Raw genomic sequence first — 17,876 nt, 5'->3', positions numbered from 1 at the left:
TTGCTAATTTATATAGCTATTTTATATGGTTAATTTATATTGCTCAATTATACAGCTACTTTATATTGCTGCTTTATGTTGCTAATTTATATTGCTAATTCAGTGAATTTATTTGCCATTTTTTTCACACACACAAAAATATATATGTATAAATAAATTAGTATATATATATATATATATACATATATAGTAGAGATTTAGAAGGCTATCACAATGCGAGGAATGAAATATAGTCGTTGTTGGTAAGAGAAGACGAGAACAAGAGGCGATTTACAAATCAATAAGTTTTTGCTTTTTTTTACTCAGTGGTCACCATTTATCAAGGCCCGGAAGCCACTCAGGGATAAGGGTTATTGCAAGTACATTACGTTAGTGTGGAGATTTGATGAAGTATTTACTTTGAGAGACGCTCAAGGGTACAAAAATAAGAATTGTCCCAGTCGTGAAGGATTTCTCCTCCACCGAAAGAGAACAAGAAATGGAAGTGCGGCATCCGAAGAACAGATGCTGCACTTTGATCCTGACTAAAAGGCCAAGAGTAGCGGTGAACCCGTGGAAAAAGAAAAGGAAAAAAAAGGCAGCTGTAAACGACGAAAGGAAGAGAAAGAAAGACAGAGAAAAAAAGATAAGATCATAGCTTATGGTGAGAGAACGTGATGACGTTAAATTGGCCATGACAGCCCGTGGGTGGCGAGGATACCAATGAAATTCCGATGTACAAGGCAAACAGTCGACAAACAGCGAGGCGATAAGTGACCCTATTGAAAAGACGCGTGGCCTTTGTGGAATCGGATTCAGCTGTTTTTATGTCCTCTCAAAAATAATTAAGTTGGGCATCTCTGTTTTTACGACCTGTAAAGTTCCATTAGAGAACACCCGAATGCCAACAGAGAAAGAAAGACAGCTCCTTTTTTGGGTATAGGCCGCCTGGCGAAGATTTGACGGACAGTGATCCCTTAATTCTGATTGGCCAACGACCTGAAACGGGAAGAGACCCAGTCCACGCCCCCACAATATAAGCAGCGAGCCTTGAGAGATTGACAGTAAGAGTCAGAGAGTTAGAGAGAGAGCTTTGCTTCCTTGGGTCCGACGAACGAAGATTCCCCCCATCGATTGACCCTGTCACGTAGATAATTGAGTTGTCTGTCGGAGAGAGAAGAGAAAACCTCGCAGTTAACAAGTGGCCAGTCCCTAACTAAACAGCTAGCTGCGATTGTACCCTGATTGAATACAAAGAAGTTTAAACAAAAAGAAACGCTTATTGACTTGGTCCCTTCAATTGTTTTGCATGACAAGTCTGTTTCAGGAAACCGGCCGTTGACATCATCGCTGAGGAAACATCAGAACCGACAACCGGGGTCATTCCACCACTGGACGACGTGCGGGTGACTTAAGTGTCACACTTAAGGAGGCGGTTCATTAGGAATTTGTTAATGTTGGACTTGAACACATCCACGTTGTAGTCAAGTGGGAAGCAGGCAGGCGGAACAGAGTTCCACAGGCGTGCAGTTCTAAGAAAGAAGCTTTGTTCATGGAATCCACGTTTTGATTTAGGCACAGATAACGAGTGGGGGAAATTTTTCACTGTGGATTCGGCTAGACGGGTGTTTTTTTGTGAAAGATTGGTGAGGGGGGACCAGAGATTGGAGTTCAGACAAGCACCTGCCATGGAAATAACGATAAAACAAGGATAGGCTCGCAAGTACATACATATATTTTATATATACATATATTTATTCAGTTGTATTGGTAAAATGTCTTACTTGTTATGTCTGCCACAAATTCCATTATCAATTTCGGAAAAATTCCCTTTTCAAATGGTTGGCGTAACAGATCGATTCAAAGCATGCTAGATGATGGAGCGGATATATATATATATATAGCTACTTCATGTAATCACATAAATTAATATATGGAAATATAATTTTATGTGTAAATTTTCAGTATTTACTTCAACAGTGCTCAATACATAGGTAGAGCTAGGTACTAAGTTATAATATTATATATGGCAATTAAGCTACACAGAATATTCCGTGTTGTTTCATTTTCGTGAGAATTCGTCAGGCATATATTTAAATAAATAAAATGTTTAAACATATATGTGAATAAATAAAATTTTAAAACAAATAAATTAACTTTTCAAACATATATTTAAATAAATAAAAAACTGACGAATTCTCACGAGAATGAAATGTGGAATATATATTTTTATAACTTACTACTTACAATGCCTCTCCTACCCTCAAACCACGACACTTAACCAATGTCATTTATAAGTTCAAATGCCCCTTGAGAGAGTGCAGCTCCTATAACAACAATAAAACTAATAGTTATGTTAATTATGGCGGTTATACAACGACTACTCTATCATGTTACCTTACCATGCATAATACAGATTCTAGTATAATATTACAACATTTACAAAAAAACAAAAAAACATAATTGCCCCTCCTACGAAGTTAGAGAAATTCTTGTCAGCAACACAAATAATACACCACAAAACCAACGTCAGGAAGTTAAAAATACTTGAAGCTATATGCATTAAAACGCAAAAGACTTCCCTCAATCAAATCACATTCCAATCCAGTGAAAACACACTAAAAGTGCTTGTTGTAACCTGCATCCCTCTACCTGACCCAGCATTGACCACAGAACTGGGCACCCCTCACTTCCAAACTGGGCATTCACAGCTTGCATGCATTCACCATTTCTACTATACAAAAAACCTTCCAGCTCTCCTGCAATAATATTCACACTGCCCTCCTGATGATGTCTTCTTTGCAAGACGAACAGCACCACTGCAGTCAACTTCGAACTACACATGGAACTTATATTAATTCTTTTGTTCTACACACTAAAAAAAATCATCAGAAAAATAAAAAAAATAAAAAAGGTCTAATCAAACAGAAGCTCAGTGTTGCCTTTAATAACGTTTGTTTAAATATATATATATATATATATATATATATATATATATATATATATATATTAAGTAATGTGATTGGTAATTTAAAATTTAAAAATCAAATTATAATTAAATTAAAAATCCGTTTCATAAGAAGGAACAACAACAAAATCAAATCTTATGAAACGGATTTTTAATTTAATTATAATTTGATTTTTAAATTTTAAATTATCAATCACATTACTTAATATTGAATTAGCTCTAGGACATTTAACTATCGAGCTTATTATATATCTAAATTACAACGAGCACTTTCTATTTCCTGTATTTTAATTAAACTAGTAATTTCACTGTTACATTAAAATACACTCAGCTCTTTAGACTATTGTTCTAATCTCCTTTATATATATATATATATATATATATATATATATATATATATATATATATATATATATGATTATAAAGATGACCAATAAATACACTGACTTAAATATCTGGATTGAATGCAAACTTTTCACATGAAACAGATTTTTCTAGTCATCTTTGCACCATACTGCAGCATATTTTCGCTCAATATAATGAACAACCCCGTCAATTTTGACGCATGAGCTTCCGCCACAATGACTAAGTTGATGCTTGGAAAGTCACATAGATAATTTGTTTATAATGCTGAAGGCCAACCACATTTTTTTGGTATTACTGCTAAACTTTGTCGGTGCAGATGGCTGCCGCAGGACAGAGTATCCAGTAGACCACAGGTTTTTACACCAGAGTTTCCTTCTACTAGACACATGTCTTGACAAATAAGTTGGGTGCATCTCTCCTAGTGAATTAATGCGCCCCCCAGATACCAATCTGGAAATTTCTACGATTCCGATTCAGTGTGGTACATACAGTGCCTAGCCTTCCCAAATGGTCACACAACTCGTACTGACCAGGCTCAACGTTGCTCAACTTCGGTAATCTGGCGAGAACCAGTGTGTCAACGTGATTGTCATATATATATATATATATTTCGCCCTATATATATATATATATATATATATATATATATATATATATATATATATATATATATATATGTCATTGACTGTCATTTGGGCGTTCAGGTTTCGATCCTGGCTTGAGGCAGTTGCCTCTCTAGCCACACTGAGTTGTGAAACAGCGAAACAGTAATGTATGTAGATGACTATATATATATATATATATATATATATATATATATATATATATATATATATATATAGATGTATGTGTGTGTGTGTGTGTGTTCAGGTATATTACATTGCATATGATAAGACATTCTATATCTACAAGCATGATCCGTGGAAATTCCACAGATTTTGTGACATATTTCCATTTTATGGATATCCAATGTCAACCGAAACCCCAAAATATTATTTGCACCATCTTTGAACAGAACAGATACTACACTTTAAAATATTTATTCGCACAAAATATAAAACTTTACGTTAGCAACAAATTAAGCACAAGGTCATTCAAAAGTGGAGGGGGGTGCAATTAGGTATTGTTGGTCATCCTTTGTTGCAATAACTAAAAACTGTTTATTTTACTCTTAAATAGAATCATCAGTCACCAAAATACCACATTTACTCCAGGGGGCCATCTTACTTAAGGTTTCGCAAATGGTTAAAATTTTCATTGTTTCTAACAATAAATATGTCTGTAGATAATAATCTCATTGGAGAGAATTGCCGAATGGAGAAAAATAAAAAATTTGGTTAGTAAAACCATCGAAACCTTTTCGAAATAATAGACTGCCCACTGTTTTCTGATTTATTTGGAACATTTTAAAAATATATTCATTTAAAAATTTTTTTCATAAAACAGATTAGACACAAGGCCATTCATTCATTTACTTTCAAGCCAACTTCGAAGATGTGAGGTGGCATGATGTGACCCTCACGTGAAAATACACCAAAGACCATAACTGTGGCCGGAGACATTGTTTTCATCACCCCTGCCATGCCCTCAAATGTTGAACCGTCTGGATTTGCATTTTGAGGGTGCTGGCAATAGTCGTTTTCTCATAATTTGGATCAGTAGAGGGCATGAGTTGTACAGCGGCGCATCTCCAATCTCGCTCGTTGAACATTATGTCACTTTCAAACAATTTGTACACAGCTTACCAACTAATAGATGGTCTGCAACAGGAAAAGAAAATCGGTTTTTATCAAACAGAAATGGAATCATGCCGTCTTTTCTAGGGCGACAATTTTATCATCCCACCCTGTAATATACAATATTTTATTTTTAAAAGTTTTATATAAAACGTAGTATTACGTAAAATTAAAAAAATGCTTGTCTTTGCCTGAAATCTATTATAGGGACTCGAGTTTACATAAGTTATAATTTAAAAAGTTGTACTAGGTATATTATGTTTTGTAAATAGTTTTGATAATTAGTGTTGATTATCATTAAGATAATTTTGTGCATCCAATAGCTTCCTATAAAACCTTTGCTTCATAAATTGTTATTATTTTTTTATTTTATTATTATTTTATTATTATTTTAAACTTTTTTTCTTTATTTTGCTTTCATGGGGAAAATATGGAATATTATGATGATTTTTTTCGGGATGAGAATTTTAAATGATTTGGTGTTTTTTTTAAATATTTATTTATTTATTTATTTTCCAGCTTAGAATCAGCTGTAATTTCAATATCCAAGTTCTGCTGACCTCTTAAAGGAACGTGTTTAGCCTGACACTATTCATATGTGCTACATCTTTAAAATGTAACCAAAAGATAGACACGTATGAATAAAACAAATTTGCCACATTTTTTAAAGCATTATTACGTAAACTTAATTAAAAAACATTATTACGTAGGCGTAATTAGAAAACATTATTACGTAAGCTTAATTAGAAAATATCATCACGTAAGCTCAATTAGAAAATTTAGAAAGTCGAATGATGTTATCAACTTGTTTTTATTAAATCTTTTTTTTATGTAATCTTTTTTTTTGTTTTGTTACTGAAACTTTCACTGTCTGTCAAAACAACTTATTCATAAAAATATTTTTGCTCTTTATTTTTTTGCTGATGGTATTAACCCGAACGGGTCGACCCCTCGTGGAGAGAGAAATGTACATCTACGATCTTGTTATATTTATTCCCAATTGGAGAAAGAAATAAACAAAAAGACTAGTAGTGTATTTCACATCTTTCTAAAACATTTCGTAATGTTAAATTGAAAATCTTTGAAAACCAAGAAATGTTATGAAAATATTTATTAAATGATAAAATCATTTATAATGTCCAAATTTTCGGTATAGAAACATCTTTTTCAAGGTCAGAAAAACGATTATTTTTACTCAAAAATGTCCTGTTTCTTTAGATTAAGATAGAAGTTAAAAAAAAATATAAAAAACTAGCAGGACCCGTATACCAGCGTTGCCCAAACTGTCAGAACAGATTAGGTGCCTTCCTCTGAAAACAAACTAAGACTAAGTAAAAAGCTGGAAAATTATGAAAAATAAAATATATTTTTGCAGGAGAGGGCGATCAATAAATTTATTTCTATATGTAAAAAATGAAAATGATATTCAGGTTGCATTTTATAAAAAATAAAAATAATAATAATAATAATCTATTATAATAAAATTATATTCCTGTCTACTTGTTTACAATTTGATTAACATGTACAAAAGGTACACTGTTTTACAAATTAATGTTCATACTGAAAACAGACTTATATACATTTTTATTCCAGCATGATTTCTATGTATATTCTATTTATTCAAGAAAAATCTAACCTCATCTGCATATTACATTAAAGAAAATCTATTTTAATAATTAGCTTGCTTTTATAAAGTGTTTGTTGCAATGGAATCATTTTAATTGTTCTATTTAGAAATATGTCTTAAAGTTGATTTATTTGATTCATTTTTAATTTAATTTATATTGAATTTAATTTATTTTTAATTATTAATATCTGGCACTAGTTGCATTTAAAACTGGAAGTAAGCTTAAAGTTGATTTATTTAATTTATTTTTAATTTAATTTATTTACAATTGTTAATACATGGCAATAGTTGCATCTAAAACTGGAAGTAAGCTTATTTATTTTAGCTCTGAGAGTTACTTCACGTTTGATTTTCATAGATAACGATGGATGTGTTTTATGCTTTCCTAAATCCAAAATGTGGTCAGTTTTCGTAACAAATTGGAGTATTCAGTGTATCCTCAGTAGTATGTGACTTGCCCCTTCACCCGGCAATATGTTTCGTCAGTGTATACACAGCTAGTACCTTCAATAAAAGTACAGACTAGGAAGGAAAAAATATTACTGCTACTAGAACAACAACCAGGAAAACGTAGTAGTAGTAGTAGTAGTAGTAGTTGTATACTACTACTACTACTACTACTACTACTACTACTACTACTACTATGTTTATGTTTGGGAAAGCATGGCACGTTTGTGTGAGATCAGATACGGTGTCAGACTAAATCTGTTCCTTTCAAATGCTAACAGAACTGGGTGGCTGAATTTACATTTGATTCTTGGTTTGTAATTTGATAATTTTTATTATTGCTTTTTAATTGTGCAAAGATTTCTTATCTATTCGATAATAATTTGCATTGTTTTTCTTTTACCGTTTTTTTATTGCATGACTTTTGAACCTGTTTTTGTTGTTTGTTTGTTTTATTGTGTATTTCTCTCATTTTTGCATCATAAGAAATTTACTTTCGTTGTACCATAATTCATGACATGCATGGCTAAACATAGTTTTCCCATGTAAAATGCAAACGGTTTATGAGCTCTGTGTTTTCCATGAAGTAGTACATAAAAATGTTAACTGCAGTTTTTTTATTTTTTATTTTTGATCCATTCGATCAACATTGATTCACTGTGTTTTCATTATTGCCCGTAATGGTGAACATTGTGGAATGAACGAGAGCTGTGAAACCTGGTTAATGAAAGCAAACAACCTATTAATCCTTGAGATGTTCTTATTGAGAATTATTTAATTAAACATATACCACTTACAAAGTATAATACTGTATTGCAAACACACATGCTGCATCTAGGGTATTAAATGTAGCCGGGTTTCACAATCACCGTATTCAAAGTATACAATGATAAAATACATCTTCCCTCTTGAGTGTTGGGAATTATTTAATTAAACGCGTATTTATTTACAAACTGCTTACATTGCATCCTTTGTGTTTGCTGGCAACAGTTCATCTCAAATACCACTGTTCATTCTCACTGCAAAATATCTTCTCCACAACAAACTCTATTCTCGAGACATCTTTGCTCGTTCAATCATGCTGTTCGTCATCACCAAGATGATTTCATCCATGAAGCAACTGAACCAGCCCCTCTTCAAGGTTGGAAATAATGACGTAGAGGCCAACTGAAGACCTATCTCCAAACGATGAAACTGGTCCTGGGTCCTTGTCTCTATCGGTTGCAACCGTGGTTGGCTAGCACTCACATCTACTATTCATATGAACCATCGCATTTGTTCGGAACACAGTAAATTTTCCGGATGGAGCCGTCCCAACCGATCCAAGATGGATACCGAAACAAGTGCAAATAAGTTATTGCCCATAACTGATTGTGAATCCTTTTTATTGGTACTTTATGAAATATGTATTAGATTTGGAAACTATTGTATAACTATATAAAAGCATTCTGGTTATAGTCAAAATTGTCTTTTCACGTTACCTGAGAGAAAGATAATCATTAATCAAAAGGGATCATATCTTGCTTGTCACTGTCGTCCTGTGTATTTGTTTATGGAAAATCTATTGCATAACTATTTATTAGTGATGGGACGATTTGAATATTTTCCAAATTCTGATACAAATACCGATTCCGATTCTTTTAAAATCTCAGATATTTGGTGATAGAGTTGTTGTTTGTCTTTATTTTTCATTTTTGGATTAACATAAAAACCCATGTAACATACGCAAAAATACTTGTGGGGGCAATGATTGATAGATTTTTGTTTTGCTGGTAAAAATCAATATTTATTATTTCATTATTAGTACGATCATAGAAAAATTTAAGTTTTAAACAAAACCAAAAAAAAAGAAAAATCCGATAGAAAGAATCGTTTTAGGCATCGGAATTTAAGCAAAAAGTTTCCGATTCCTATACAGATTAATCGTCCCAACACTACTACATTCTAATTTGTTTTCCCCATTATATCTCAAATCTTTGAAGATATACGAGGGGCGGGCAATAAGTAATGCCGATGACCCACTTCCAGTTGTCTGATCTAGCTGAAATTTTGCATGTGCAATTATTTATGTCTGTACGGGTTATGTAGCAAATTACAGCTCTGAACTAATTGTGGTTTCTGTTTTACAGGTGTTTGAACTGAGTCAGGTGTGAGATGGAGCCTGTTGAATGTCGAGCAGTGATCCGGAGACTTTTGATGAAATGAAAAAAATGGATAATGCCCCATCATATGACCTTGTAAAACGCTGGCATCGTGAATTCAAACATGGCCGGAAGTCTGTGGAAACAGCTCCCAGACCTGCTCGCCCCCTCCCCTTCTGCCATTTATGAGGCATCTGTCCATCAAGTTGAGGCTGCCATTTTGGAAGATCGGTGCATTACTATTCGCCAAATAGCTCAAGATGTCAAGATTAGTACAGGGTCTGTGGAAAATATTCATGACCATTTGCATATGCATAAGGTGTCTGCCAGATAGATTCCCAGGTTGCTCACACCATTCCAGAAGCGAGAACACGTTGAGTGCTCGAGGATGAATTTGGAGATGTGCCAAGAAGATGAGTCAAAGTTTTCAAAAGACTGATTACACAGGATGAAACCTGGGTGCATCACTATGATCCAGAGACCAAAGCCCAATCAATGCAGTGGAAGCACTTGGATTCACCACTTCCAAAGAAGGCAAGGGTGCAGCCCTCTGCTGGCAAGGTCATGCTCACAGTCTTCTGGGACCAGGACGAAGTAGTGATGACAGATTTCCTGGCAAAGGGTACCACAATTACAGGAGCCTATTATGCTTCACTTTTGAGGAAATTAAGGGAGGCTATCAAAATCAAGAGGCGGGGCTAGATCAGCAATGTACCCTCCTCCTGCAGGACAACGCTCCAGTCCACAAATCGCATGTTGCCAGATCAGAAGCATGGGCGTATGGTTATGAAATCCTTCCCCATCTTCCCTACTCTCCTGACCTTGCACCTTCTGACTTTCACCTCTTCCCAGCCATGAAGTTGTTTTTGAAAGGAAAGCGTTTCCCAGATGATGCAGCCTTGATTTCTGAAGTCACGTCGTGGTTGGAGGACCAACCTGGGGTTTTCTACAAAAACAGTCTCCAGAGCTGCATCAAACGATGGGAGAAATGCATAACTCTTGGTGGTTCCTATGTAGAGAAAGACTAATAACTGTGCCAAGTTTCGTTGCTCTACTGCTATGGGAAGTGGGTCAGGGGAATTACTTATTGCACACCCCTCGTAATTTGTAATATTTTGGATACTGAATTATATAGATACTAGCAGATATACTCAAATAATGCTGGGGAGGATATTTCACTTGCAGTAATACTATACAATCTGTGTGTGTGTGTGTGAGAGAGAGAGAAATTAGGTTGAGAAGAAAGTTCTTGCAGAATTTTTAATTTAGATTTCAGATGATGTATTTTCAAATAAGTTTTCATTGTAATACCTTTACTTTATATATCATTTTAAAGACCGTTTTTCGCTCTGTCTAATTATTTAAACAACAATCATTTTAAGACAATTATGTTTTCTTTTCAGATCATTGAATACAAGATGGAAAAAAAGCGAATTCGCACAATTTTCTTATTTCAATTCAAGCTAGGCTGAAAAGCTGCTGAAACAGCTCGCAGTATCAACGAAGCATTTAGCCCAGGAACCACTACTGAATGCACAGTATAATGGTGGTTTAAGAAATTTTGTGGCGGTGACGAGAGTCTTGAAGATGATAAGCATAGTGGTCAGCCATCGGATGTTGACAACGATCAATTATAACCTTAGTCGAAGCCAATCTACGCACAATTGTTCGAAAACTTGCTTCTGAATTAGACGTAATGTATACGACGATTTCCAACCACTTGAGGAGATTGGAAAGACAAAAAAATTGATAAATGAATTGAATGACAACCTACACAACAATAACAATGCATTTCTCGACCGGATTGTGACTTGCGTTGAAAAGTGGGTTCTTTACAACAACTGGTGACATTCAACTCAGTGGTTATATGCTAACGAAGTTCTGAAGCCAAAGTTCCACCAAAAGAAAGTCTGCAACCGGTCTCTATTCATGAAAGTTTTTAAATGCAGGTCCAACCATTAGGGCGGAAAAGTACTGTCAAAAAATGGATGAAATGCATCAGAAACTTCGACAACAACACCCAGCATTAGTCAACAGAAAAGGCTTAATTCTCCTCCATGACAGTGCCCGATCATATGTTGCTAAACCGATCATGCAGATGTTGAATGAATTGGGTTGTAAAACTCTGCCTTATTTGCCATACTCTTCAGGCCTCTAGCCAACCGACTACTACTTTTCAAGCATCTCTGCAACTTTCTGTATGAGAAATGCTTCAAAAACCGTTCTGCATGAGAAATGCTTCAGCAACTTCATCGCCACCAGATTGCAAGATTTTTACGTTGCTAGCATAAATACACTTGTTTTGTGTTGGCCGAAATATGTTGATTCGGGTGGTGCTTATTTCGATCAATTAATTTTTGTTGGAGCCGAGATATGCTCATCTAAATTAAAAAGTTAAAAACCGCAAGAACTTTCTTGTCAACTTGATAAATTTTGCTTTTATTTTTTAAAAATTTTTATTAAAAATTAACTGAATTTTCAAACTCGCTTTTTCCTGATTAAAATAACAATCAAGTCTAATCTCAGCAAGTGACCCAACAGATCCCCCTCCCCTCAATAATCCTAAATATTCTTAAGCTACATTAGCCAGGGGATATAGGATAAGTATCTATAACTTTGATTAGATTACATTATCATACGTGATATCCATAAGAAAGAAATATGAAAGTTTTGGCAGGAAGCGCCCGGCCGTGCCGAGTCGTAAAATACGTTGAAACATATTTAATTCATACAGATTTTGTATTTATAACCACAGAGCCAATTCTCTATTGAATATTATATTGTACCTAACATATGGTACTGATTTAAAAAAATTTAAAAAAAAAAAATGATTTGGGTGCCATTAGCTGAAATCGAAACTAAAACGCTGACCGCTCTATTCACGTCTCCTATCGATGTAGCTGTTGAATGAGTCTAAGGGAATTGATACTGCTAGAAATCCCATCATCTGACAGCTATGTGCCACCCCCAAAAGCAGATATTGGCAGCAACTACGGCTAGCATCACACAACCTGATTATAAAAGTTGTAAGAGAATGTAAAAACTGATGGGGTACAGCACCAACCACACCTCCACTGGAATCTTGGGCAAACTTATTGTCATTTAAGTTCCAGAGACGGTTTATGATGATTATCAGTAAGAAATCAATGGTAAACGGCTGTTGTGTTAATGCAAGAGGATTTGTAACGTTTATTGAAAGAGGTAAAGATTGCTGGAAATCTGGGGAGACTTGTTGTCACTCAGAATCCAGGAAAACCTGATTGTTATTGCCAGTGAGAAATTATATGAAAACCGGTAGTGAATAAATAAATAATAATAATAATAATAATAATAATAATAATAATAATAGCAACAGCTGCAGCAGCAGCAACAGAACCCCACGTGGAGTCAATAACATTGAAACCAAAATTTTGTAAGTTAACTACGCTCTTCCCCTTAAAAACAATGTAGCGTCTGTATTGGCTGGCACTACACCAAATAGTTCTGAAAAGATCAAAGAAGATGGAAAAACAGAGGAGAGAAGGCACTAACCAGACCTCCACTGGATAAGTGCAAAGAGGCCTATTTCCACTCAAATATCAGTGAGGACCAAAGGTCGGTGCTAGCGAGAAACCAATGGTAAACGGCTGTTGCGGTAATGCAAATTAATTGGCAAAGGTTATTGAAGCAGGTGGATAGTACTGGATATCTGAGGAGACTTATTGTCACACAGACTCCAGGGAACCCCACACGTTGTTGTCAGTGAGTGATCTTTGATGATGATCTGTGTGTGAGAACTCCTAGTGAGTAACAATAGTAATGACGATCTTCTTTTTTTTTTCAGATTAAAACTCAGCCAGAGTCTAGAGAAGAAAGAAGCATACAAATTCTCTTTTTTATTTATATATTTTTTCTTCCTCCTCTTTTTTTCTTCTATTTATCCCCCCTACACACACCTGGGTACCTGGATATTCCTTCAATTTATTCTTTAAAGCTTTTATATATATATATATATATATATATATATATATATATATATATATATATATATATATATATATATATGAGCAAACAGTTAATAAAACATGTTAAAAAACACTTTTAAATGAGTTAAAAACATATTTAATCTGAAAAGGAAACGTCTTTATATTTTATATATATATATATATATTTATATTTTATATATATATATATATATATATATATATATATATATATATATATATATATATATATAAACATTCTAAGGAATTTAAATAGATCGATCAATGCTTCAACATTTCTATGATTAATTTTCTGACTGCAAAAGTTATTTGGAGTCCTGACGAGACATAGAAATGTCAAAATGTCGATCAATCTGCGTAGACTCCTTACAATATCCAAGCACGTCTGATTGAACACGACAGAATTATTCTTTTTTTTCTGATGTTTTTGGATATCTTTTCAATTCGCCGAGAGGTCTTTTTTATTTCAGCAGACATGATTCACATATCATAGCGCCCAAAAATTGTTGTTCAACCTTGTTCAACCATATTCTTCTCAAGCGCTTTCTATCAGTACATCCGATCGTCGTCAGGAGCGATTGTTATTGTTGGCGTTTTCTTTCTTTTTCTTTTTTTTTTTTTGAGGCTTGGTGTATTTATAGTTAGTTTTTTTTTAATTTCTTCTGACGACGATCGGATGTACTGATAGAAAGCTTTTGAGTAGAATATGGCTGAACCACAACTTTTGGGCGCCATAATATATAACATGCCAGCTGAAATAAGAATGAGTGCTCGGCGACTTGAAAAGATATCCAAAGACATCGGAAAAAAGAATAACTGTCGTGTTTAATCAGACGTGCTTGAATAATGACTGCCTTACAATATTTATATAATTTTAGTTAATTGTTTGTGAGTTCTAAACACGTATTAAGCACTTTTGGAGAAATATTGGATTTTAATTTATGATAACAATATACTTGAACTTAAATGATCAATTAATATATATATATATATATATATATATATATATATATATATATATATATATATATAGATATATAAATGTAGTTTAATGTTTTTCAGAGGTGAAGCGACCAATGAAGTATAACGAGGTTAATACAAAAGTGCTCAATACCGAAGTAGAGCAAGCTATACTTTTTATTCATTTTACATAAGTATCACTATGTCGCTACACATTCGTGAGCATGTTTCGGTCAGCCAGTTAGAAGAAATTAGAGACCTCTTCAGACGATATTGATTGTACAAACATTCAGTCAGTAATTTACTGACTAAACTTTTGTATAAGCAATATCGCCTGAAAAGGTCTCTAATTTCTTATAACTGGCTGACCAAAACATGCTCACGAATGTGTAGCGACATAGTGATGCATGCTTATGTAAAACAAATAAAAAGTATATATATATATATATATATATATATATATATTGCGTTTGAATACTTACCCAACTTCAATCTATCTTTGGCCTTTTTCTGCCTTATTTCTAAAAAAGTAAATAAAAACCAATAATTACACTGAATAAAATATTAAATAATTATTTTTAAAAAATGTATTCTTTAGCAATAAAATATTTATTTTAATCTGATTCGTTTGGACATCTTCCTTGCTTTGAATCTCACTACATGGTTGCGGCATCCTCTTTCGCACAATGTCTTTATGATTGCTTATTAGTGCTTAATGATGGCTTATTATTGCTTATTGATTGCTGATGGCTGTTTATTTTGACGGCGAGAAAAGAGAACCAGTATAATACGTATGTATAAAACTACTTTATTCTAGTCTGTTTATTGATCGCTCATTGGTGAAAATATTTCAATTTTACATGTCTAAACTGAATTAGGGCGAAGCTTCGTTTCTATTTCAGGTGCAACGTCACTGATGAAAAGTAAATCTTACAAAAAACAAAAAGGGGGGGGGGGGACACTGAGTATTAATACACGTAATGCTTTCACTGGATACAAAATCAGCGTTATAATAACGTCGACCTTATTTATTTATTTTACTCTTTTTTCATTTATTATCTATTTATTATTTATTTACTAGCGGGGGAGGGAGCTTTGTCCGGTCGTAAAATACTCTTAAAAATGATATTTTAATTTGTCCAGATTTCGTATATGTTATTATACTAGCGGGGGGAATCAGGCGTTACCCGGGTGTTTATAAGTGTGTGTGTTTGGGGAGGGGAGGGGTAAATCAAAACAAAATGGAAAATAAAGAATAAGCGAACGTAATAACCATGTTTAAATATTTAAAAAAAGACAGTGAACGTGATGCAAAATAAAATTTAGCCAAACACCTCACACTCCAGACCAATTTAGCGCCCCCACCTATCCACTGCTCCTTTCACCCTGCATTTCCGGATATCACGTTTCAGCCGCTCATACTGGGTTCGACATACATACATACATACATACATACATACATACATACATACATACATACGAACGATATCAAATCTTAACAAATCGGAAAAAAAACCCAAAAACAGTGAACGTGATGGAAAATAATAATAAAAATACGAATGAGAAAATGTTTCATTATTAAAACTTTAAAAATCTAAAAAAAAATAAATATATCGTCGGCATTAATGACATGCTGAAACCGAACGCTTGTACAAAATCTCACATGATCGCCTTCTCGAACGTCATCTACGTCTCTAACGTGATCGTCTTCCCTAATGTGCTCTCTCACCTTTTTATAGTCTTTTCCATGCAGTGACGTCATTTCGCATTTCGTACGCATTTGCATACGTGCGTCCACACTCTGTGACAGTTGATAGCCACTAGAATTTGAATGGCAACAAGCCTCTCCAAGGTCCCAGTTCTTTTCACACTTTTCCAGTGGGAGTCTGGTTAGTACTTTCTCTTCTCTGTCTTTCCATCTTCCTTGAACTCTCTTGATTTGCTGACACTACAGTTTTATTTATTTTTTTTTTTTGGGGGGGGGGGGGTCGTAGTAAACATTTTGCATTTTTTTTCTTTTTTTTTCATTCTTTTTTTCCGTTTTATTTTTGTTCTTTGTATGCGTGTCCTATTTTGGTTTATTTCTATTCAAGTTGCTGGTTAGTGTTTGCATTTCATGTGGGTTGGTTTCCACATTCTAGGCTTTTTCTTCAGATTTCATCCATTTTCATTATTGCTATCTGTTGCATCTTCTCCATCTCTCCCTGATTCCAATTTCTCTCACCTTTTTTTTTTGAGGGGGGGGGAAGTTTTTCGAGATTGTTCCTAGTGCTCCTATGATTATTGGTTATCTTGATGTTCTTTATGTTCTATATCCCTTTTAGCTCTCTGGCTAGTTCTGTGTATTTGTTTTGCTTCTCTGGCTCCTTGATGTTCACCCTGTGGTCTACTGGGATGGCGAAACCTACAATCTGTAAAAAGTTACGATGTCATCTGGTCTCCTTACGTGGATGCGGTCCTGGATATGACCTTAAACTATATCCGATGGTGAGGCCCCAGCTCGTGGGCTTGGGGAGTGTGGAGCCACCCTTTAATTGCCATTGCTTTCAAGTCCACTCTGACCCGGAGTGGTAGTACCTGTTAGGGTCCCAACTATGGGTTAAATAGAAACCGACTTTAAAAAATAAATATACTCTATTAAAAACTTGTTCTTCAAAATCACTGAATTCGGCATTAAATAACCTGAAAAAGAGTTGATATGCCGTAAAACAAAAACAACCAACCAATCTTACGTGGATGCGTTTAGCCGTTTGTACCTCCATGTCCTATAAGTACTGCTATTGGTTTGTGTTCATGCCCTTTGTTTTGGTGTTCAAGATGCAGTTGTTTGCATAGTTCTCTGTGTCTTGCCTTCCTCATCTTGTAATGTCTATTTTTATATTCTGTTGGGGTTAGTTTACGGCATTCATTTATTATATAATTTATTGTTTTGTCTTTAGGGTACTGGTTTTAAAAATATGAGTATTTAGGGGATATGTTGTTTTTTGTTGTTTTTTTTACATAGGAATCACCACTTATCAAAGCCCGGAGGCCACTCGAGGATAAGGGTTAATGGGGATACATTAGTCAATGGGATAATAGAGTAGTAAACACGAGTAGTGGAAATTTTGTAAATTGGATTACTTAGGGGGACAGTTCATTAAGAACTTGTTTACATTGGACTTGAAGACAATCAAATTGTAGTCAGCTGGAAAGCAGGCAAATGGAAGAGAGTTCCACAGGCGTGCAGTTCTAAGAAAGAAGCTTTGTTCATGGAATCTACATTTAGGTGTAGGCACAGATAAAGAGTGGGGGAAATTATTCAGAGTGGTTTTCGCTAGATGAGTGTTTTTCGTGGAAGTTTGACGAGGGGGGAACAGAGATTGAAGCTCAGACGAGCACTTACCATGAAAATAAAGGTAAAACAGAGACAGGCTTGCAACATCTCTTCTGCGGAAAAGAGGTTGCAGATAAGAGAAAAGGGCATCCCCCACTAAGCTAGGTAGGATAAACTGCTTCTAGCAGCTCCTGTCCAGATGTGGCAATAGTACTCCATCGTTGGCCGTACCTGGCTTTTATATAGGTAGACAATTGTATCAGGAGTGAGATATCTACTGGAGCGGCACCATTTTTCCAGTGACCTTGGCAACAGATTTGATATATGTGTTCCATTTCAGATCAGGAGTAAAG

The 17,876-nt window shown here is 34.6% G+C and overlaps 1 protein-coding gene and 1 long non-coding RNA gene across 5 annotated transcripts in view; both read left to right on the top strand.

Moving 5' to 3' along the window:
• Positions 1 to 13,188, top strand: part of LOC145247530 (uncharacterized) — a 204,434-nt gene extending 191,246 nt beyond the window's left edge. For all 4 annotated transcript variants that reach the window (XM_080109360.1, XM_080109356.1, XM_080109358.1 and 1 more), the window contains one exon: positions 13,088 to 13,188. In XM_080109360.1, coding sequence (XP_079965486.1) covers positions 13,088 to 13,092 — 5 coding nt within the window. In that variant the 3' untranslated portion in view covers positions 13,093 to 13,188. The remainder of the gene's footprint in view (positions 1 to 13,087) is intronic.
• Positions 13,189 to 14,272: 1,084 nt separating this feature from the next.
• On the top strand, positions 14,273 to 14,830 carry LOC145247531 (uncharacterized). Its single transcript, XR_013863277.1, has 2 exons — positions 14,273 to 14,401; positions 14,609 to 14,830. It is a non-coding gene; the product is annotated as an uncharacterized LOC145247531 (long non-coding RNA).
• Positions 14,831 to 17,876: the final 3,046 nt, after the last annotated feature.

This window comes from Euprymna scolopes, chromosome 25 (genome assembly GCF_053919585.1).
Source record: "Euprymna scolopes isolate OS-2025 chromosome 25, ASM5391958v1, whole genome shotgun sequence".
NCBI classification, from domain to species: Eukaryota; Metazoa; Mollusca; class Cephalopoda; order Sepiida; family Sepiolidae; genus Euprymna; species Euprymna scolopes.
This window is presented reverse-complemented; position numbering and strand designations above follow the sequence as displayed.